Source organism: Peromyscus californicus, unplaced genomic scaffold (assembly GCF_007827085.1).
Source record: "Peromyscus californicus insignis strain IS unplaced genomic scaffold, ASM782708v3 Scaffold_1__1_contigs__length_55948999, whole genome shotgun sequence".
NCBI lineage: Eukaryota > Metazoa > Chordata > Mammalia > Rodentia > Cricetidae > Peromyscus > Peromyscus californicus.
Window position 1 is genome coordinate 6,502,613 of NW_026294492.1, and position 23,119 is coordinate 6,525,731.

The 23,119-nt window shown below is 49.2% G+C and overlaps 1 protein-coding gene across 2 annotated transcripts in view; it reads left to right on the forward strand.

Annotated features, from left to right (window-relative positions):
* Positions 1-23,119, forward strand: part of Grhl1 (grainyhead like transcription factor 1) — a 48,705-nt gene that overhangs the window by 1,289 nt on the left and 24,297 nt on the right. The window contains exons 2-8 of one of the 2 annotated variants that reach the window (XM_052745828.1): positions 2,395-2,581; positions 4,319-4,389; positions 7,567-7,960; positions 9,149-9,225; positions 10,898-11,054; positions 11,492-11,603; positions 12,809-12,903. In XM_052745828.1, the coding sequence (XP_052601788.1) occupies positions 2,395-2,581; positions 4,319-4,389; positions 7,567-7,960; positions 9,149-9,225; positions 10,898-11,054; positions 11,492-11,603; positions 12,809-12,903 (1,093 nt within the window). The remainder of the gene's footprint in view (positions 1-2,394; positions 2,582-4,318; positions 4,390-7,566; positions 7,961-9,148; positions 9,226-10,897; positions 11,055-11,491; positions 11,604-12,808; positions 12,904-23,119) is intronic. The other variant, XM_052745827.1, reaches the window with a different exon arrangement.

The following is a 23,119-nucleotide window of genomic DNA, read 5'->3' on the forward strand; positions in this document are numbered from 1 at the left end:
TTGAAAAACTAGCATTACGACTGTTGAACGAGCCAAGTGCTGTCAGAATCTTCTGGAAGTAGCTATTAGGCTATTAATAATAGCTCAGCCGTAGACCAGGGAATCTCGCCAGGGTATCTCACCAGGGTACTGTACCACCATTGGACTCAGGACCCAAAAGCTTGGGGAATGCCATTTTGTGTATTTTTCTTTCTTTGGTTAAAACTTGAGATTTATGGAGATAAGTCTTCTCTGTTTTTAAATTTCAAAATAATAAGCCTGCCTCCGGACATAAGCCCTTAGAATCATCTTCGTAGGCACAAGTGAAAGACGGACTCTGAGACAGCTCTGCCTTCTGAGGGCAGACGACGGAGTTGTTGGATTTTTTTCTTCCCTTTTCAAAGATGTCCTCCTCTTTTCCTCTTTCTTCCTTTCTTTCTCTCTCTCTCTTTTTTCCTTCCTAAATCTCTGTTTTTGAAGGATTTGGGTGACTGCCAAGCCCTAACCTTTGTTGATTACTTGAAAAGATAATCAGACTTTGTAGACTCACTTTTAGAAAAGGTAGGGTCACCTCTAGGCCATTTACATATTTCACTGGTGTGTTGCAATGAGAACTGAGCCTCGTTCTGCCTGTCAGGACAGCCATCATCCAGAGGAGTTCCAGACACCTCCATTCTTTCCCCTTCGCACACACAAAGAGGGCCGCTTCGTCTCGCTAAAGTCAATGTGTTCCACCTTCTCCCTTCTATTGACTTACTAAATAGTACCAGCTGAACAGTTGTTGAGACTGTTGACATTTCCAGTTTTTGGAATCAGTAATGTTTGCTTGAATCATTTAAATTAAATCTCCTATAAAGCGTCACTAAAGTCACCATTGATTTTCCGGAATTTTCCCACAAACTGCACTGTTAATGTGAAATAGTTCTTGCCCGATGTGAAAAACTAATAAAGATTTTATTTATTTGGGGGGAAGGGAGCACTGGGGATTACTCTCAGGAAGCCCTGGACCCTGAGGAGAGAAATCACATGCCCAACACCTGAGCTATGCCATCAAATCCTAAAGCCTAGTAAAGATTTTCTTTTTCACAGTTTATTTATGGTATTGTATGAGTTTGCGTGTGTGCTACACACACACACACACACACACACACACACCCGTGCACACACACATTCACACACTTGGAGGTCAGAGGACAATTTTTGGCAAGTCCTCTCTTTCCTTCGGCCATGTGGGTCTTGGGGATTTCACTTGGGTTCCTTCACCAGCTGAAGCATGTCATCAGCTGAGGAGGGTTTTTAATGGATTAATTAATTTGCATGGGGTGTGTGTGTGTGTGTGTTTGAAAGGCAGACGACAACTTGCAGGACTCTGTTCTTTCCTTCCACTCTGTGAGTCCCGGGGATAGAACTTCAAGACGTCAGACTTGGGAGCAAGTGCCTGTACCCACTGGGCCGTCTTCCCGGGGTCCATGTAAACATGTTTGAAATCAGTTTTGTCCACTATTTTCTAAAAAGGCTGATTTCCCTTCCATGGCTTCCTTTGTTGTAGGTTGCGTTTATCTCTAAGATAAGCAGTTCACTCCCATGCCAGAAAATTATGCTTCTTTATTGATTTATAGTCCCCTTTGGCTACGTTCCAGGCTCCTCCTTCTAGTAACAGTAGAGTCTTCTAACTTTCTCATCTACCCTGAAGGATTAAGTGAAATGTCCCTTTTGCTTTTGGGCCCTTCTTCCTGGCCCTGTTTCTCGGAAGGAGCTGTTTTAAGTCATCGGCTTCGGCAGGGGGAAGGGGGAAGTGTGTGTAGCACCTTGACAAGCCCTCCCTGCCTGAGTGTGTCTGAAAAGTACCCATTCCTTGCGTGTGCCTGTGTGTGCCGCTGATATGTGAACGGCCCTGTGTCCTCTTGGGGGTAGTATGGGTTTTGACATCTTCTCAGTGTCTCTGACGGGGGTCCTTGGGTCTACTGTGCCTTCTGAGCGAGTCTTCGTTTGACTTCCTAGGGTCATTGATGTAGCTCATAGGCCACGAGGCGATTTAAAACATGCCTTTAGAAAAAGCGTTTTGTAAATCAAACCTGAGTTTTCTGAATGTTTTTATTTATTCCAAAAATACCTTTAAGAGGAGCGTGGACACCACTTCGTTTACTTTATTGAGTTTTCTGCAGGCGGGCCTTCAAAAGGTGTTGGTATTTAATTCGTTATAAAGTAGGAGATGGAACCTAGTACCTTGTCCATGCCGGGAGGCCACTGAGCCGCCTCTTACCTGTAATTACTATCTGGCACAGGGCTCTGTGTCCTGTTTTATAGGGATGTCAAAGAACTGTCGGTTCAGTTTTGTTTTCTGTGTTTTAAACAGCTTGTAAGCCGTCTTGCTATGGGAAATGTGGATTTAACTTTGAATTTCTTCCTCCGAAGCAAAAGGCCGGTGCTGGTTCTTCAGAATGAAGCCCTTTATCCACAGCGGCGCTCCTATACCAGCGAGGATGAGGCCTGGAAGTCTTTCCTGGAAAACCCCCTCACCGCAGCCACCAAAGCGATGATGAGCATCAATGGGGACGAAGACAGTGCGGCTGCCCTGGGCCTGCTCTATGACTACTACAAGGTGGGTTGCGGGCTCCTTACAGCCCCGATGGCGTGCGTTCTCAGACGCACCTGATTCAGCAGCCTATAAAACAGTCATTTGCTGAGTGTCGGGCTGACTGCTTCTCTAGTGACTATAAATAGTTTAATGAGCACTCGGGCTTTCTGTGGTTCAAAGCCGAGCATCCACGATCACAGAATCAAAGGGCGTTTTTAAACAGCGGCTGTGGCCCTAGCTGACGGAGACGCTGCCATAAAAGAAGGTAGTCGCCATGTCTCCCCCAGTTTGAACATTTGAACAAACTTGGTTCCTGGTGCCGTGGAAAGGGGTTGTTGCCGACTGACCTGGCTCTCCCCTACCTGGTGGTCAGGGCAATTGCCTTTTCTGTGACCGCTATCACAGTCTTAGGATTGGTTGGGGAAATGCACATTTTTACAATTCTGAGATCAGAGTACGTTTATCCTGTCTGCTTCTAGACAGCTGAATTAGCCTTCACTATCATGTGTACTGTGTGTAGGTTTTTGTACTAGTCTACCTCATGGTTCTTAACGGAGTCCCAGTAATTCAGCTGCCAATCACTGATGACCTATGTCACACTGGACAGCCCGTGTGTCACTTTGACTCTCAGGCCCAGGAACTAGGATGTATTCCGTTCCTGCCACAGACTGTCCTCTCTGGTGCTGAGGAGTGGCCTGTGTCTGCTGTCTCCTAGGCTTGACCAATGGCAGATGCTCAGGAATGGCCATTTGATTTTCTTGATTGTGAGCATCCACTGTTATATATACTTAATAACTAGCAATGCTTTAAAAACGGATTGCTAATCAATCAGACAACACTTAGTTTCATGTCGTGTGTGTGTGTGTGTGTGTGTGTGTGTGTGTGTGTGTGTGTGTGTACGCGGGGAACGTGGGGGGGAATGTCTGCAAATGAGTGCGGGTGCCCACAGAGGCCAGAAGAGGGAGTTGGATCCCCTGAGGCTGGAGTTATGGGGTGGCTGTGAACTGCCTGATGTGAGTGCTGGAACCCGAACTCCCGTGCAAGGGCACTGCTCACTCTTAACCACGGAGCCATCTCGCAGGCCCCTTGTTTTGTCGTTAATGGTGAAATGTGAAAGAATTCTTGTACCGCAAATATCTCACATATCTCACCCACGTATCAACAACATTTGTGTACCTCTTTGGGCTATATCTCAGGTGGGTTCATGTCACAGTGTGCCCAGTGTCCTTTGTCTGCTTTTCGGCTTTGGGGCAAAGAAAAGAAGAGTTATAAAAGAAGTAGAACAGGGCTGGAGAGATGGCTCAGTGGTTAAGAGCACTGGCTGCTCTTCCAGAGGACCTGGGTTCAGTTCCCAGCACCCACGTGGTGGCTCACAGCTGTCTATAACTCCAGTTTCAGGGCATCTGGTGCCCTCTTTTGATCATGGGCACCATTCACTCACTTGGTGCATGGACATAGGTCCAGGCAAAACATTCATACACATAAAATAAAACACGTGTTTTAAAATGTTTAAATAAAGAAGAAAGAAATCCTTACGTGACAGACTGCGTTTGTGGCGCCCCAAGTCTGTTCAGCAGTTGCTTGTCACCTCTTGCCGTGGTAACCAGGCTAGTAGCTCCTTTGGAGCAGATTGGTGCTCAGCAGACAATCAGGAGTTGAGTGAAGTAGGGAGCCTGCCGGGAAATAAAAGGTTGCTCCTTCAGGTGAAGGCTTCTCCCCTGCATAAGGACCAAATCCCTTTCATTGGTGTTAATGCTTTAGGTTCCCAGAGAGCGCCGGGCATCCGCAGCCAAGCCAGAGGGGGAGCACCAGGATCCAGAGCACAGCAAACGGTAAGTGGGGCAGTCGGTGTACGCCGGGGTACACCGTCAAGAGGTGGGGCGGTTCCACCGGGTGAAACCGGAAGGTTCTGGGGGAAGAGGCGGTGGAGTGACCCATCCTCTCAGAGTTCGAGCCTGTTGCGGAGTTGCCTCTGTTACTCTGAGAAGTTACTGTTTATTTAGGCAGCATTCCCTTTCCTAGAAAACATGAGCATCCTCTCCTCTTCCAGAGGGAGTTTTTAAAACCCGAAGTGTTTGTTCATCTGTGTTGAGACCCTCCACAGGGGGATGAGACGGGGAAGGGTCTGAACAACCGCCTGGCTGTGGTGGCGCACACCTGTCGTCCCAGCACGCGGGCGGCAGAAGCAGGAGGCTCAAGAGCTCTAGCGAGCCTGGATCTTGGGAGAACCTGCTTTAGACAAAGCAAGGCTTGGCATGCAGCTCTGTGATGGCACACTAGACTGGCATGGGCAAGGTCCTGGGTTCAGTCCCCACATCTGCAAAAAGAAACAGAATGAAGCAAAACGAAACAAACAACCAGAAAGAGAAGTTACATACCAGTGACTCAGGAACAGTCGTCTGAGTAAAACTCAGTGAATTGACATCCAAACTCCTCCTGAAGGCATTTTGGGTTAAAACTTTGGTAGATTCATTACAACTCAGCCGTGTGGCCATGAAACGTTTTTAAAAGACACATGTTACACTTATTTATTTTATTTGCGTGCACTCACGTGTCTGTGTGTACCAAGGTGCACACGTGACAGTCAGAAGGTAGCTTAAGGAAAGTCCCCTCTTGCCATCTGTGGCTTCCGGGTATCGAACTCAAGTCATTAGACTTTGTGGCAAGCACCTTTACCCACAGAACCATTTTGCTAGCCCTAAAAACAGCTTTTAAATCGACCCTTGTTTTATTAGTAATACAAAATAAAACAGCTGGGCATGGTAGCATATACCTGTAATCCTAGGTAGCCTGAAGCAGGAGTTCAAGGCCAGCCTGGGCCATGGTAGCCAGATCCCATCTTGCAGGGGAAGGGGACAGAAGCTGATTTAAGGAATGAGGAGTGGTTCATATTCCACGCTCCTGACAATTATTTCTTTACTGTGGCTGTGGTTACAGGTGCAGACAGTTTTTGGAAGTGGGCATTTATTACTTGTAATTTGTTTCATAAATATTTTCCATATTGCTATTTAAAATGTATTTTTTTGGAGAGCAGCTTATTTATAGATTTTATTTTTTACTCTTTATTATGAATCTTTCTGAGCTCAGTAAAAGGAGAAATGGTAGAAGCCAGCATATATTCACTGCCACCCTCAACAGCTCTAATGTGAAGCTGTTCTTGTCTCTTCCTTAACGCTAGCATTAATTCATGTTTTATTTGATATACTTTTGCTAAGTGTCTGGAAGTGAACTCAGAATGCACTTAATTTCGCAGCCATGTCTAGTCTTTTACTGTGACAAAGACACAGTAAAAACTTTTATTTTGAGACTGGGTCTCAAGTTGTCTGGGTTGGCCTGCAGCTTTCAATCCTCCTGCCTCAGCTTCCTGATATTTTCTTTAGGATCTGTCCTCAGGAGTGAGTTTACAGTTCAGAGATGTGTAAAATCGCCTTGGTTTTGTTCCTTGACGTTTTCAGTTTGTAAGGTTTCAGGAGGCTTTAAAAATACATTCATGGACCGGGGAAGCTTGGTGGAAGAACACTCGGCAAGCACATACAGCAGGACTCGGTTCTGTCCCCGGTCCCGGAGAAAAAGGCGGGGCAAACCAGTGAACAACTCCACATTGGGGCTAGAGTAACAGCTCAGGGTAAACCTGCCAGCTTGAGTTCTGTCCTCGGAACCCGGAAGGAAGGTGGAAGGAGAGAACGCTCCATAGAGTTGACTTCTGACCTCAGCGGGCTGCCACCTACATATCACACATACGCGCGCGCATACACACACACACACACACACACACACACACACACACACACACACACACACACACGCACGCCCATACACCTATACATGTACACAGAGGTGTACACACACATACACATATACACACATACATGAACACACACAGAGGTGTATACACATATACACACACGTACATATACACATGTACATGTACACACACATACATACACATATACACATATATTCAAAAATGATTATTTTTAAAACTGAACATTCACATTACCTTAATATTAAACCATGATTAATTTTGTATAAAATATCTACTGATAAAGTATGATAATGACTTTTCCTTGGGAAAGCCAGATGGCATCGGTATTAGAGAGTGATGCTTGGCAGTGCTTACTTGTGAGCGTCTGTGTGCGTGTGCGGGTGTTGTTCCCTGAACTCCGTACTCAGCACCCGTGAGAGAGGACAGACACCCACCATGCTGGCTAGTTTTTGTCAACTCAACACAAACCTAGACAAACCTACCTGGGCAGAGGGAACCTCAACTGAGGGATTGCTCCCAGCAGATTGGCCCGTGGGCCTGTCTATGGGGCATTTTCTTGGTTGCTGATTGATGTCTGAGGGCCCAGCCCACTGTGGGCGGTGCCATCCCCAGGCAGAAGGCAGCAGGAGCAAGCGGGTAAGCAGTTCTTCTGTGGTCCCCTTGAGTTTCAGCCATGGCGTCCCTTGATGACGGACTGTGATGTGCAGGCCTTTCCTCCCCCAGGCTGCGTTTGGTCATAGTGTTTTATCACAGAGACGCAAGCTAGGACACATTGTTTTTACGTCTCACAGATGAGAATGGGAGTCCTGAGAGACATAATATCTTGCTCCAGCTGAGGCACAGTTTGAACCCAGTGGTCTCACTCTGGAATCTGTGCACTCACAGCATCAGGTTTATGATAAATACAAAGGTCTACGTTAGGATCGTTGGGACTAGCACGTACTGGAGGAACGCTCTGGGTCCCTTCAGAGTGAATGTGCTCTTGCTGTGGGTGTTGCTTGACTGACGGCTGTGGGGTCTTCACCGGGAACGGGCCCTTCCTCCAGCTCCTGTTTCGTTGGCGTCTGTCCCGTGCATAACTGCTATGGGAAGCCCAGACCATCAGAGTGACGGGTTACCTGGAGCATGTGCTCAGTGTACATGAAGCCCTGGTTGGAGCCCCAGCACCTGCTCCTTTCAAATCATCAAAGCCCTGTATCAGCACCAAAGTTGAAAACATAACGGCCTTTCTCCTTTCTCGAAGAACCAGCATGCCAAATGTGACGGAGCAGCCCCTCATTTCTGCTGGCGAAAACAGGGTGCAAGTGCTGAAGAACATGCCCTTCAACATTGTCCTCCCCCACGGCAACCAGCTGGGCGCTGATAAGAGAGGCCACCTGACAGCTCCTGATACAACAGTCACTGTCTCCATAGCAACCATGCCTACCCACTCCATCAAGACCGAAATCCAGCCGCACGGCTTTGCTGTGGGCATCCCCCCATCGGTGTACCACCCTGAGCCCGCCGCCGAGCGCGTGGTGGTGTTCGACCGGAGCCTCAGCACTGACCAGTTCAGCTCGGGCACTCAGCCTCCCAACGCTCAGCGGAGGACTCCAGACTCCACCTTCTCAGAGACCTTCAAGGAGGGCGTTCAGGAGGTACAAAAGACAAAAACATCTTCCTAAGACGGCAGCATGTTTGTCTAAGTATTGGGTTCCACCTTTTCCTGGTTATGTAAGCTTGAAACTTAGCCCGGAATGAGTGGATCAGGAATAAAAAGATTTTTTTTTTTTTTTTAAGAGAAAGGCCCGTAGGTATAATTTGTAAACTAAACCAACAAATCCAAAAATTATCATCAAGGGCACATGGGTAATCTTACCAGCAGCTGAGTTAACAATTATGGTTTCCGCTAAGAGGTTTGCTGGGGAGAGAGAAAGGAAGCCTGTGTATAATCTTCCGACCACAAGTGCATTCTCATAGTGTTTCTTCAGCTTTCGTCCTAGACCGGAGAAAGCTCCCAAAGCCAGCCTAGTGTGGCAGCTCTGTCGCATCCAAAGCCAGCCTCGTGTGGCAGCTCTGTCGTGTCTTCGCTGGGCGCTGCTTGTTTCGTGGCGTAATCCAGGGTTGGAGGTAGTCATCAGGACACTCTATGAGTTCCAGAGCGTTGGAAGGGTCCGATCACGAAGACCTCACTTGGGGAGAAGATGGGCACTTAGGGAGGCGGGTCTTACTGCCCCTGAGGATCTTTTAGGAGTAGAAACTGACACTTTCCAGGAAAGGGTAGTCGACTTGCCCAGCCCTGGTGCACACTTGACTCCTGGCCCTTGTATTTTGGCTGCAGATTCTAGACTCTGAACATTTGATGTGTGGGAAAGATAAGGGACAGGGAAGAGTGGATCACAGGCACTTTGTGAAGTGTCTGTGTGTGCACGTGCACGCGCGTGTGCCTGTGTGTAGTTATTCACATGAGTGGTGGATAAAATTAGATATTTACTTTTTATTATCTATATATGTATTGGTTTTTCAGAACAGGATTTGTCTGTGTAGCTCTGACTGTCCTGGAACTCTCTCTGTAGACCAGGCTGGCCTTGAACTCAGAGATCCACCTGCCTTTGCCTCCCGAATGCTGGGATTAAAGGTGCAAGACACACCACCAGACTGATATTTATTTTTTATGACTTTTCTTAATTTAAATTTTTTTTATAGATTTAAAATTCTTATTTTGAAATGAGCCTCAAAAGGGTTGTGGGTTACCGTATGCCATACACTGTAGCCATACCGGACCTTGGTCATTAGTAACCATGATGATAGTTAAATGGCCGTGGCTCACTCCATTGATATTTCAGGTTTTCTTCCCCTCGGACCTCAGTCTTCGGATGCCGGGCATGAATTCAGAGGACTATGTGTTTGACAGTGTTTCTGGGTAATAGTTGTCTTTTTATTTGACTCTTGAATTTTCAGCCTCTGTGGTCACTTCTCCTTCTGGTGCGTTGGTTCTGACAAATCCGAGGTAGCTTTGGCCCGCTTTCGCCCTCCTCTGACTCTGCCGGCTGTGGCTTTACCTTGGGTAGGGAACTTTCCCTGTGGTGATTCGATGTGGGACTCTGGGTTTCGCCTCCTTGGCTCCTGGTGTTGGTACTTTTTCCTTCCCTGGCTCCCTTCTGTGGTGTAGCGGGATGGAATCTCAGGGAGAGATGGGGATTAAGGTAGATCGCCGGGCCGTCTGTTCCCAAAACTGTACATATAGCTGACAGTTTAGGGGTAAGTTAAGTGGACAAAGGACTTTATTATCCTTGTTAATGATAAAATAAACAAACGTAACTGTCTCTTCTGACCTGACCACTTGCTTTTAGCTTAGCGAAACTGCACCCTAGCCTGGGAATAGGAACACTTTCTAGGTTCGTGAGAAGTCTATATCAACACCTCAAGATTGTTTTTAAAGTTTAGGATTTCATTTTTTATTGTATGTGTCTAAGTGCATCATATTTTGCAGTTTTTTTTTAAAAAAAAACAAAACCAAGGGCATTGAGACGGCTCAGTGGGTAAAGGCGCTTGCCACCAAGCCTGATGATCCTAGTTCAGTCCCTGGAGGCAGCAAGGTGGAAGTAGGGGACCTCCTACAAGGTGTCCTCTGACCTCCACACGCACACTAAACAGACAGACAGACAGACAAACTTGCAGGATTTAGACTTCCTTTATAAGCATGTCCCAAGGCGTAAGGATCACAAACTCACGAACATTAGGTGTGGGTTAGAGCTGGCAGGCTTTCCCTGTGACGCGTCAGATAGTGAACACTTCAGGCTCTGTCAGCTAGACAGCCTCTCTAGTTCTGTGACTAGCCAACTTTGCCGTCACAATGAAAAAAGGGTCTGCAGATAAGGCATAAGCGAGTGGTACGGCTGTGTTCTAATAAAACTTTACTTAAAAAGTTTTGTATTTGGCTGACATCTGGTCTAGGAAGGTAGGTTCTGAGTGGTTGTGTAAAGTAGCAGGAGACATAGGCAGTCATGGAGTGCCTGTCTAGAGACAACTTGCAGACAGAAGCTACAGGAGAGTGCTAGCAGGCAATTGACCGAGTGTCGTGCTCCCAAATGACCGAGTGTCGTGCTCCCAAATGACCGAGTGTCGTGCTCCTAGCCCATTTTCAACCTTTGTTCCATAAAGGCCAGCTTGGCAGCCAGCCCCAGGAGGTTCCTGCCACCACCTGTCCAGTTCCTGATGTCGTTTGTAGCCCAAGCATCCGAATGTCTAGTTGTTGACATTACGTCATTACATAGAACATGTAATCAGTATTTCATAGCCACTGTCTGAGACTTTCTGGTCACCAATGGTCCCTAAGCACTTGTGTTTGGATCCTGTTTCTCAAGAAAAGGGGGCACGTGCTGCTTCTAACATGGTGTCGTCCGCTGGATGTTTGCTGATGGTCTTCTTCTCAGTAACCCCCCCGACACACACACACACACACACACACACACACACACACACACACACACACGCACACGCACACGCACATCACACACATCACTTCAGGACTGAGGTGTACCAGAAGTTTCCAAGAGACTGGCCCGGAGACCTGTTGCTTCTTTCTCCTGTAGGAACAACTTTGAGTATACCCTAGAAGCCTCCAAGTCACTTCGGCAGAAGCAAGGGGACAGCACTATGACTTACCTGAACAAAGGCCAGTTCTATCCAGTCACCTTAAAGGAAGTGAGCAGCAATGAAGGGGTCCACCACCCGATCAGCAAAGTTCGAGTAAGTTCTGTACCTGATATTGCTCTCCGAGAAGCTGCTATCAGGGACCCTAGTTCCTAATACTTCCAGGTTCTTGTAACGGAATACAGGCCTGAAAGTGCTAGGGCTTGTGGATTGTGTTTAAGGATTATTTTTACCTTTATTCCTATGTCTCTGTGAGTGTTTGCACATGATGGAGATGCCCTTGGAGGCTCCCTTGGAGCTGGAGTTACAGGCTGTTGTGAGAGGCCCAGAGGTGGGTGCCGGGAACAGAACTCAGGTCCTCTGGGAGAGCAGCGCGTGTTCAGAGCTCCTGGGCCATCACTCTAGTCCCCCACAGTGTTGCTTTAAGCCTTAACTGTAAGATCTGGTAACGAAGACCTCCCCGGAAGCTGCTCGCCCCTGGGTTTCCTCACGCTGTGCTGCGTCCTCACGCCGTGCCGCGTTCTCGTCCCCAGAGCGTGATCATGGTGGTTTTTGCCGAGGACAAAAACAGGGAAGAGCAGCTGAGGCACTGGAAGTACTGGCACTCCCGGCAGCACACGGCCAAGCAGAGGTGCATCGACATCGGTGAGTGGCCGGAAGCCCACCTTTGCTCTCGGAAGCCCGGGGCCCAGCCCCCCAAACCCGGTTATTTTTGGCGTTGATGAACTTCCTGCCGAAAGCGTTTGAATTCTGATGCCAGCCACAGATGTGTTCCAGGCAGTGTCCTGTGCCTCCTGGAATCAGGGCTCTGTCCTCACTTCCTTCTCGGGGCCTGTGCCCAGGCCGTGGTTTGCCGTGTGACTCTGGAGCCAGGGACTTTAGCCAGCTAACATAGGAGTGTCCCACTTTCAGCCTGTGGTTCTTCTTACCCCTTCTCTGCTGCGCTGAGGATGGAGCCTGGGCCGGCACACCTGCTAGACGAGCCCTCAACCATCAAGCCGCACCTCCCAGTCGGCACATTTTGGGGGGTGGTAATGTCGTCTTTAGGAGATGCTTGGTCTTCTTTAGAGATAATGATAAAGAGAGTTCCAAATGTGCAAAAGGAAACCACTTCTCCAGCTACACCCTGAGCTAGGTTGCTGATCTCACTGGTCTATAATAATCCAGTGGTGGATGCCCAGGGTTCAGCTCTACAAAGCATCTGTTCCCTTCCGGTTTCCAGTCTTACACAACACCATCATCTACCCACAGGTGGCCATCCACCTGGGGGCTCCTGCCATCATCTACCCACAGGTGGTTGTCCATCTGGGGCTCCTGTTTATCTTCTGAAATTCTCAGGCTCTCTTTTCTGTAAGAATCAGAAGAGCCGAGTTCTCTCTTTGTTGGGACAAGGTCTTTCAATCTACTCAGGCTGGTCTCAAACTCTTTGCATATCCCAGGCTGCCCTTGAATTCACACCAAAATCCTCCTGCTTCGGCCTCCCAGTTTCTGGGATTATAGGCATGTGCCTCTACACCCAGCTTAGAAGATCTGAGTTCTAATCTTGCTTCCAGAGATCAGTTTTAGGATCTTAAGACCATGCTTAAACTTTTTAGACTTAAACTTCCTAATTTTGATCCAATGATAATGGAATTAACTGTATCTAAGCTTGCCTGTATTTAAAAAAAAAAAAAATAGAGTCCTGGGATTATTTTTTCCTCCTTTATTTTAGAATTTCTTTCAACCCAACAAAATGCTTATTTAAATTGTCAGAGGATAATGCCGCAAACTGAGTATTTCTTTGCCTGCCATGATCTCACATTGAAAGTAACAGTCGTGACTTTCTTTTTCTCGTCCAATGCTTCATGTAGCCGACTACAAAGAAAGCTTCAATACTATCAGCAACATTGAAGAGATTGCTTACAATGCCATTTCCTTCACCTGGGACATCAACGACGAAGCGAAGGTATTTCATAACGTCCAGGGCGTGTCCCTCCCAGCTGTCTGAAAAGTGGGAGGAGCTTCCCGATTTCACAGCTGATCTGTTTTGTAGTTTTACACTTGTCCCCTCCTAGAGGTTATGAAACTGTCCTTGCAGTTCCCACCCTCCTCCGAAGCAGCATTTTTTCTTGATGTCCCTCAACGCAGAGTCCAGTATGTGGTGCCTCCAGGCTGGGCTGTCACCTGCCAGTGCCTCCTGCCTGACCCCCGGGTCCACCCAGGCACTCCTTTCCTTGGCTTCACTTCCTCATTTGCGGAGTAGCATTCATACTCTGCCCTCCCCCCATTCCGTGATGTAAGGATTAGTGCGGCAGCGTCCCGGCAGCCAGGTGGGGTTTCTGCAGAAAGGGTAAATCCAAGTTAGCAGCAGTGTGCATTTCCCACCGTTAGCAAACATAACCGCGGGGGAGCCTTCCGCCTCCTGCGTTGACAGTTGCCTCCATTCAGAGGGTCACTTGGATGATTTTCTGGGACTTTTCAGGGGATTCTTAGGGACAAGCAAGCATATTCTTAAGTTATGTCTCCCTTCCCATGACAGTCTCTCCATTCTATTCATTAAAATTATTGGAGTTTTGCTGGGCGGTGGTGGCGCACACCTTTAATCCCAGCACTCAGGAGGCAGAGGCAGGCAGATCTCTGAGTTCCAGGCCAGCCTGGTCTACAGAGCAAGATCCAGGACAACCAGGGCTCCATAGAGAAACCCTGTCTCAAGAAAAACAAAAAGAAAAACTATCGAGTGAGTTCTGGCATGTAGTTACTTGAGAAATCGGAGCCCCAGAAGCTTAAACAGGTGCTGGGGAAGGTCCACCAGGAGCTCTTGTTGTAAGATTAGTGATGCTTTCCTTCAGGGTTCCCGTGCACGGTCTGATCGCCTTCCTGCCCTTTCCACCCTCTCCTTTCCATTCTTCCATTTATTCAGGAAGAATTTTAGTCTCTATGGAGAGTGTAGGCCTTATAAAGCATGCCTGATCCCCAGCATCTCATGCCTGCTCTCCCTAAAAGAAAAGTAACTTTTTTAATTCATGGGACAAGACACTACATTGGAAGCTTATGGTTATCAGGGCTTGCTTCAATTTCTATTGCTTAAAATTGCTTTTAAAAATCAAATAATGTGGCCAGGTGTGGTGGTGCATGCCTTTACTCCCAGCACTCAGGCGGCAGAGGCAGGTGGATTTCTGTGAGTTCCAAGCCAGCCTCTTTTACGTAGTGAGTTCCAGGTCAGAGCCAGAACTCCATAATTGAGAACCTGTCTCAAAAAAAAAAAAAAAAAAAAAAAAAGAAAGAAAGAAAAGAAAAGAAATCAAATGATGAGGTTCTCAGGAGTCACATGCAGTTAGTTCTGTCCCACTGTGCCATAGTGGTTGTATCTAAGGCAAAGGGCATCCTTCCACTGCGTGAGACAGTCTGCAAGAAGCTCTGGGGGCCGCGACAGCACCCCTGCCAGCCCCCACCGCTCTGTCCAGATGTCAGCTGGCTGCTCCCTCCAGAGCTGGTACTGGATTCCGTTTGAGAGGGGCTGCTGAGGGAGGCCCGCCACTTTGTATGTTTGTCTCAGTTATTTTGAAACTTAAAACTGCGATAGGACTTAGTGTGCGGCTTCTAAGAAGCCAGGTAAGAGGAGCTAGCTGGCCATGCCCTCTGGGCGCTTCTGGTCTCGGGCTCCTGAGAAGTGTTTCCTGCTTCACTGGGAACCTGTGGAGCCGCAGCAAGGAAGCACTGTACCCAGTTCTCTAGTCTGACTTACTGTGACCTATGCCAGTCTCTAGCTGGGGGAGGGTGTGTGTGTGTGTGTGTGTGTGTGTGTGTGTGTGTGTGTGTGTGTGTGTGTGTGTGTGTGTGTGTCTGCACCTTTACCACCATTGAAAAAGCAAAAGGCTGATGAGGCGGGTTCTGCGGTCTGTTGGGTGTGGCCGGCGTTAATAAGCACTTGTCAGGGCCTTGGCGATCTGGGCTGGAAGGACCTGCGTATGGGCAGGGCGCTCTGCAAGCCTCATGTGTCACTCGAGGGTGGGGATAAGGAAGGCTGAGAAAAAGGGGCGGCAGGCTGTGTGCTGAAGACTGACGGGGACCTGCCCTGGACAGAGCTGATTCCAAGCTCCCGCTAATGCAGAGGCCGAGCGGGCTCCCTCCTCTTACCCACCCAGAGTCTGCGCACAACCCTCTCCTACTCCTGGGACATGGTGGTGTGCCATTTCTTAATGAGGCTGCTCCCTTTTGAAGCTGATACCAGACATCAGTTTCAAGCGTGTGCTGGAATCCAGCAAGTCGATTCTTTGCTCTCCCCAGTCAAGTCCATGCTTCTGTTTTCATACTTAAAGTAATTAATGCCTCGAGGTGGCTAGAGTGAGTAGGTGTGCGTGCAGAATCCTGTAGAGTGGGGGTGTTTTGTTTACTTACTTTATGAAAGTATCTACCTTCTTAAATGGCTCCCTTTCTTGTTCTCACTTAGATATGTTCGTTTTTAATTAATTCATTGTTTTCTTAGTAGTGCTGAGAAATAGACCCAGGGCTTCATGCTTGCTAGGCAAGTGCTCTACCCGTGAGCTATACTCCAGCCCAGTATATGTTAATTTCTGATTGTCTCGCACAAACGTCCAGGTTGGTGGGAGATGTATGGCATTCCTTTGCTCTGACTTCTAATGGTAACATCCACTCTCTGGCATGCCAGCATGAGTAGACCCAGGATTCTGACCAGTGTCTTTCTCTGAGTCCTACCTGTTCATGGGCTTCTGCCTCTTAATTGGATGTCATTGTTTTGAGAACACACAAAGGTAAATCATGAATGTCTTGACTGGTGTGCTACTTGGGAAAACACTGCTCCAGCCTGGACTCAACTCATAGTGTGCCTGTGCACAGGCAGTTCATGGATGTAAGCAGGAACCTGCTGGTGCCACAGAAGCGTTAGGGGAAAAGCCATTTGTTTTTAAAGCAGAGGTAGAAAGGGAAGCTTTTTTGAAAACTAGGAATGTCTGGGTGTGGTGGCACATGCCTTTTATCCCAGCATTCAGGAGGCTGAGACAGGCAAACCTCTGTGTTTGAAGCCAGACAGGTCGACATGGCGAGTCCAGGGCCAGCTAGGACTGCATAGTGAAAGACGTTCATTGGCAGCTGGATGGACGCCTTTCTAAAGACTTAGAAGTTGACGGACAGGTTACAGTTCCTCTCGGCGGTGGCTCCGATTTCTTCCCTAACACTATGTGGCCAAGCTGGGCTCCTGGACGTAGTTCAGCAGGAAGCAGCAGCGTCTGCATTTGAACCTTCAAAGATTGACAAGGTGCTCAAGTGTAGGATTCGTAGGGAAAGACATGAGGGCCAGAGAAGAAAGAGGAGGAGGAGAGGAGCCAGCATAGCACAGAGTGGGCGCGTGCTCGGCTGCACGGGCACCCCCTTGAGCCAGCAGGTCCTTCCACCCTGCAGGAGCCAGGCTTGGGCCATCTAGTGGCTGATGCTACAGCAAGGCTAGCCGCAGACTCCTAACTCCAGGTCTGGGGTTCCAGACGGTACCATTGTAACCGCAGCTCACCTAGGCCATGCATTAAATGGGCTCTTGTGGAGTAGCCTAAGACCTTCAGTATGGCATCACCATGTCAAGGGGAAATGTATGCGTTACTTCACACATGAAGTTTGGAGATAAAAGTCTCAGTCAAGGTCTCTACAATAGTCCTAGTAAGAGGGAAGGATTGTGGGTCTGCTGGAGCTCCTGGCCTGGAGTCTGCTCTTATCTGGCTTGGGTCATAAACCTTAAGTGTTTACAGCAGCACCAAGATTTGGTTAGTGATAGGAAGAGGAAGCCCAGAGGTCTAAAATAAATAGTGGGAAGAGAAGTGAGAGAACTAAGTCCTGTGTGTAACTGTCCCTCACAGGCTGGGCTGTCACTCACACTGTGCTGGGCTGTCACTCACAGGCTGGGCTGTGCTGGGGCGTCTTGCCATGTTCACACTCCACTCAGCACCATGTAGCAGCGCTTAACCCTTTCGGGACAGCATTGCGGACTCACTAATAGAAATGACTCTAGAAAACACTTGGGTGATAGTCAGCTGCAGAGGAGTGGGGATTATAAACCGAAAAGCAACCGGTCCTGGACAGCAGCACCAAGGACGGTCATCTAGCGGCGGCGGCAGCCTGGACGTGGCTCTGGTCACAGCCAAGTAGCCAGAAGGGCAAAGAAGATGGTGACGGTTCAGCGCACAGCTCCGGCTCTCTTTGCTGTTTGCTCTAGACACGATCTTTGCGAATATTAAACTATTGAGGATGTGATGGACTCCGGGGATACAGAATCTCTAACCAGTAAGTTTCCCTAGTACAGATCTAAGGCCTTTAAGGTAGATTGTGTTGTGGCTACATTCACATGTCCCCCTCAGAACTACCAATACCAAAGAGTTCCCTGTGAGGTGTGGGCCAGGCCCCCGGGGTGGGTGATACCAGGGAGTGCGGGCATAGAACCTGGTGTGCTTTGCGAGTTGTGCCCCCCCCCCCCGCCCCGAGGCTTAAGGCTGCCAGGCTCGGGGTCTTTTCCCACCACTCTGCTGTAAGCCCCCCGGTGCGATTCGTGAGTTGCCATCAGGGCTCTTTGAGAAGGAGGCTGATTAGTCTCAGTGTGTGACCAGGCTGCTCACTGACCAATGGGACCGCAGCTTTCCATGCTGGGACCCATTGTCTGTGGGTGTGACGGGTCTCCCTAGTTAGCTCCCTCCCGTTTCTTGCCTTCCACGCAGGGCACAGGCTGAGGGGTTAGGGCAGGGGCGAGGGCGGTCAGAGGCACAGCATCCTGTCCCTGGAAAAGCTGTGGGGTCAGACTGTATGCTCTCACAGCTCGCTGTAGCCCAGCTGCTCTGAGAAGGTACTCGTAGGACTCTGGGCGGTTGTTCTGGAACACCAGTGTTCCGTCATGGAAAGGCTCATGTTACAAAATAAAGAGGATTAAAACGATTTGACGCCTACCTTGAGGTCCCATAAGCTTTACCATGAGGGCTCTTGTGTTTTGGTGGAGTGACGTCTTTCATTTGGTCTCCTGGTCTCCCCGAGAGCCAGTGGAGTTCCCGGGGAGGGACCATCAAGGCTGGAGGCTGTGGAAGGGGTGTGGCCACTCTGGTAACTTGAACTTGGGATGTTTTGTGTGTGCTTGTGGGGTGCTCGGCTTCTGAGTTTAATGACAGATTGTTGTTTTGTCTGAGCATAATGTTTGGAATTCATTGTGAGAGTGTTTTTTTTTTAATGTGTTTAGACTGAACACACTTGCATTTAAAGGGATTCCATTCTAGTGAAGCATCAATCGGGCGACATTAAAATAAGGCGGTGCCATGTTTGGTTGCATTAAGCTGGGACAGGTTTGGTTTGTTTTACAACTTTAAATTTCCAGTGTGAATGGGAGGGCAGGAGGGAAGAGAGAAATGAGTCACATATTATGCTTGTAATTGTAATGAAATGATGGGCAGGGGACTTAAAGTGTATCCTTGCCGGGCTGCTTAAGTGGAAACACATCAGGAAACACTGTTACTTTTAAAAGAAAGGACACGGGCCAGCAAGGTGCCTTAGCTGGCAAACAGCAATCCCAGTTCAACCCTCTGGATCCACCTGGAGTAAGGAGAAAACAGACCCCACACTTTCTCCTCTGACCTCCACATCCCCACACACATATCCTAAATGATAAATATCCTTAGAATTATAGCGAGGAAGTGACATTCGGAGCCCAGGCAGACCATGGGTTATCTATACACAGACTCCTAGCCTCCCACCCCCAGGGACGCTGGAGGTAGCCACGTGCTTGACGTTCATTTGACTGCAAAGATTTTCTCTCGTGTAGTAGAAAACACGTTTAGGGTTGAGGAGGTAGGTTAATGGGTAAAGAGCTCCAGGACCTGAATTCAAGCACCTGGCTGAGGCCGGTGTACGTGTGCACATCTGTCCAGATGTTGTGAACGGCAAAGACGGGATTGCTAGGGTTTGCTGGTTTCTGGGCTAGCTCCGGCCGGTTCCAAGAGAGACCCTGTCTCAAGGGAATAAGACAGAGTGTTTGTTGACAGAGCAGAAATAGTTCATCCTTCTCTGGCCTCTGGGTGTGCACACCACACCCACACACATTAAGTAAATAAATAAAGATAAAACACTCATTAAAGTAAAAATGTTAAAAACATCCACCAAAAAGAGTGCTACATGCCTTTATACAGTGAGGCGTCTGAGAGTGGATTTGTATTAAAATCACCAAGATCATTTCCTTGAGGCCGCTGCTCTGGGTACCACCGCAAGGATGATTTCTCTTTGAGGCTCTTCCTGTAAAAGCTGGGTCTTTGGGGGCTGCCCCATTATGTCAGTGCGTGTGTACACCGCAGTGTCTAAGCAAGAGGTTCTGTTAGTTGTAAACTGAAACACTCCGAGTCATGGCGGGACTTTAGAACCCACGGTAACAATATGAGCATTTATTCAGCGTGTGCCTGAGGGTGAGGGTCGGCCGAAGGTGTCTCGGACTGCCGCGGAGACACTTGGCAGCTAAGAAAGCCTCCGTTTGGTAGTGAGACCTGCATCCTGTGGAACGGGTTTGAGGCGGCCCTGTCCATTTAGACACCATGTGTGCTGTCGCTGGAGTTACGTGTTTTCTTTGGGGGGGTGGTGGAGTGAATTTTTGCCCTTCCCCCGCCCCGCCACTCTGAGGAGACAATGAGTGCCTCTGTGGAGGCTTTGACAGCTTGTCAACTTAACCTGCCATCTCGTGTTTCTTCCTGGAAATCCCTTCTGTGGCTCTCTGTCCTTTCAGGCAGGTTTGCCACTCATGTGTTTTGCTTTGTTTTTTATTTATTCATTTATTTATTTTTGTAGATTTGCCACTTTTAAACCCGAATCAGAACAGCCGTGGCTCTGGCCTGATGGAGTAGAGATTTGGAGGCAACGTGGGGCCTTGGAGTCAGGGGTTCTTGTGACTAGCAGCCTTTCCCACAGGTCCCCCCCGCCCCCGCCCCCGGCCCCTCAGCCGTAATCCGCAGACTCTGAGCCTTTAGCTTCTCGAACACTGGGTTGACAGTCAGCTTGCCTGCCTTCGAGTCTCCTTTGTGACCCCTGTGCCCGCTCACCTGTCCTGTTGTGTGCTCTGGGGATGGAATGTGGTCTGTGTTTGCCTGGAGTCACGCCCCCACACAGGGCTGCATATTTCAGAGCACGCACTCTGCTGGTTTGGGACACATCTGCTAAGTGCCAAGTGTCCTTAGGTTCAGCAGGTCTTGCACATGGAACACAGAGGAAAGGGGGCAGGCTGGTCCCTCTGAGTGTCTTCTCCTCTGCGCCTCTCTTTTTATCTCGGTGACTTTTCCCCTGGCTCTCTGCACGGCACAGAAACCGAGACACCGTGTGGGCGGCGTGGGAAGCGGGCTGTGGCAACAGCCTTGCTGACTCGGAGCTTGTTTCCCCTTCAGGGAACGCCCTCCCGGCCGTGGGAAGACTGCGATTCAGGCCCTTTTCTCCTCCCACGGCCCTGCCCGCCCCACCCCTTCCCGCCCGCTGGGCTCTTTTCTCTTGATGGTCATTTGATCGTCTGAGAAGCCGCAGAAGGGTTCAGCTGTGCCCTCGCAGCCCTCTGAGCCGTTGGGCAGTTTGCAGTGACAGTGGCCATGTCGTCGTCGTGGTGTGGTTAGGCCATGCAGCCGCCCCCCACCCCCCACCCCGACAGAGCAGGGGCAGGTGGGACGCACCCTGGATTATCTGGCGCATCAGAGGTGGAACTGGATGGGGCTGAGTGGGTGACTCAGTCCCCGATACCGTCTCAGCGCCACGCACTCATTAACTGCACGTGGACTGGGCAGCCAGGGCGGGGAGGAGGCAGAGCCCAGGGGGAGGCGGGTCTGTTTGTTCAGCTTAGGGTCCGGGGAGGAGGGCAGCGTAAAGCCCAATAAATGTTCCCAGCTAATTAGACCTCGCCAAGAACTGGGTCGTGATTTATAGTTTAAAGTCTTGCCTACCCCATCAGCTTCGATCCAGGTTCTCAACTTCCTTGAAATGCACTAGGAAAATGGTGATTTCACTCTCTTTAAGTAGTGCTATTGGAAACGAGGGGGAATTATTTTCGTTTCAGCTGTCGGCCAGTGTCTCCCCGTGAAGAGCTGCTTAGATCTTTCCACTGATTTGGATAAGTAAAGTTGAACTTACCCTACGGTTTCTACTTTCTCTAGAAGATAGATTACATGCTAGAAAGGATCTTATAGTAGATATCCTCTGTATTTGACTGAGTTGAATTTTGATATAAAAATGAGTTAGATTCCCAAGGCCACTGGGGCTGTATCCAGGATGGCTGTCTCTGTGTCTCCCAGAGCCTTAGCCACCAGCTAAGTCCTGTGACTTATCTGCAACAAGTAGGAAGTTTGGCAGAGAGTAGCTGTTTGGTTTGAAATACAGAGACCTTTAACTTCATGCCTCATGATCAAGGTGACCTTCCGCTCCGTGTTCTGTCTGGTTGTCCGTTTTCCCCACCTTCCCATGTCTCCAGTTTCCCATTGGTGCCTCTCCGTGAGTGGCCAGGGAAGGCATTGGTTCTGGAGTCCCGAGAGCTGGTCCTACCAGGGCTTTGTCATCCTAACCCTGAACCTCACAGCTTGGCCCTGTCTGTCGCTAGTGAAGATCCTGAGAACCAGAGACCATGGGTAGTGTGGCGTCTGTGAGGAGGATCAGTGCATATGGAGAATGTCCAACTGTCTCCAGTTACCATGGTAACCTAACCAAAGCGTCTTCCCCAGCTGAACCCGCCTACTTTTTCCTTTCCCTTCCATCAGGGCTTTGCTTGTGATGTGCACTGGGCAGTTAGAACTTTATAACCACGTCTTAATGCGCAGGTCCCAAGCCAATGAGGGTCTCTCAGCTCCGAAACCAAGCCTTTCCCACAAGTCAGTCTGCAGTGTAAGAGCAACATGCCATTGGTTCACCCTTGAACATTTCTGGACAAGTCTGACTCACTTCTAACATCCTTCCAGGGAGTGCGACACACAGAACCAATGCTTTGCTACTAGGGCAGAAAAACTGGCTTGAAAGGCCACTTGGCAGAAAGCTGGCTTCCCTAACTCATCAGCCAGCCAGCCAGCCAATCACCTGAGCAGCTCTGGGAGGGGACAGGCATGATTGGAGCAGGCAGCCTGGCCTGAGGCATTCTCCAGACTAGGATGCTCATCATTAGTAAAGCCAAAACTCTGCTCTTGGGTCTGTCATCAGCAAGGCAAAAAGCACCATGTCCTTAGGAGTTCCAGGGAAGCCGAATTTTCAGCCAGGGATTCGTCAGCTGCTGGATATTTGGGCAAAGCCTGTTTGAATTGGGCCGTTCTCCTTAACCCTCCGAGTAGCTGCTGTGAGTTTAGGTGGGAAAGAGGCACCTGAGACAGCCTGGTCTGAAGAGGGAGCTGACATGTGAGGATGCAGCATGGCCTGGAAAGCAGTGGTAGATTTGTGCTCTGCGGCTCCAAGGTCTTGCTGGAGACTAGGAGAGCTGTAGTCCTTACCTGTCTCGAGCTGCACTGTGAAGCTACGGTGGTGGGGTAATGTAATTATCGTCTCAGTTAGGGTTTCTGTGCTGCGAGGAAACTCCATGACCGGAAGCAGTGTGGGGAGGGTTTATGTGGCTCACACGTCCACATCACAGTCCATCACTGAAGGAAGTCAGGACAGGAACTCAAGCAGGGCAGGAACCTGGAGGCAGGAGCTGATGTAGAGGCCATGGAGGGGTACTGTTTACTGGCTTGCTCAGCCTTGCTTTGTTACAGAACCCTTTCTCATACACCCCAGGCCCACCTGCCTACAGATGGCATCACCAATGGTCCCCAAAGGGAGTGGCACTATTAAGAGATGTGGCCTTGCTGGAGGAAGTGGGTCACTGTGGGGACAGGCTTTGAGGTCTCTTTTCTCAAGCTTCCCTCAGTGTGACAGTCAGTCGACTTCCTGTTGCCTGTAAGATGTAGCACTCTCAGCTCCAGCACCACGTCTGCCTGCACGCTGCCATGCTCCCCTACACAGTCATAATGGACTGAACCTCTGAAGTGTAAGCGAGCCACCCCGATTAAATGCTTTCCTTTATAAGAGATGCCGTGGTCATGGTGTCTGTTCACAGCAATAAAAACCTAAGACAGCCATCCTTACACCAGTTAGTAGGTAAGAATATGGCCTCCTAGGCATGCCCACAGGCCTATCTGGTGAGGCAATTCCTTATTGGTTTC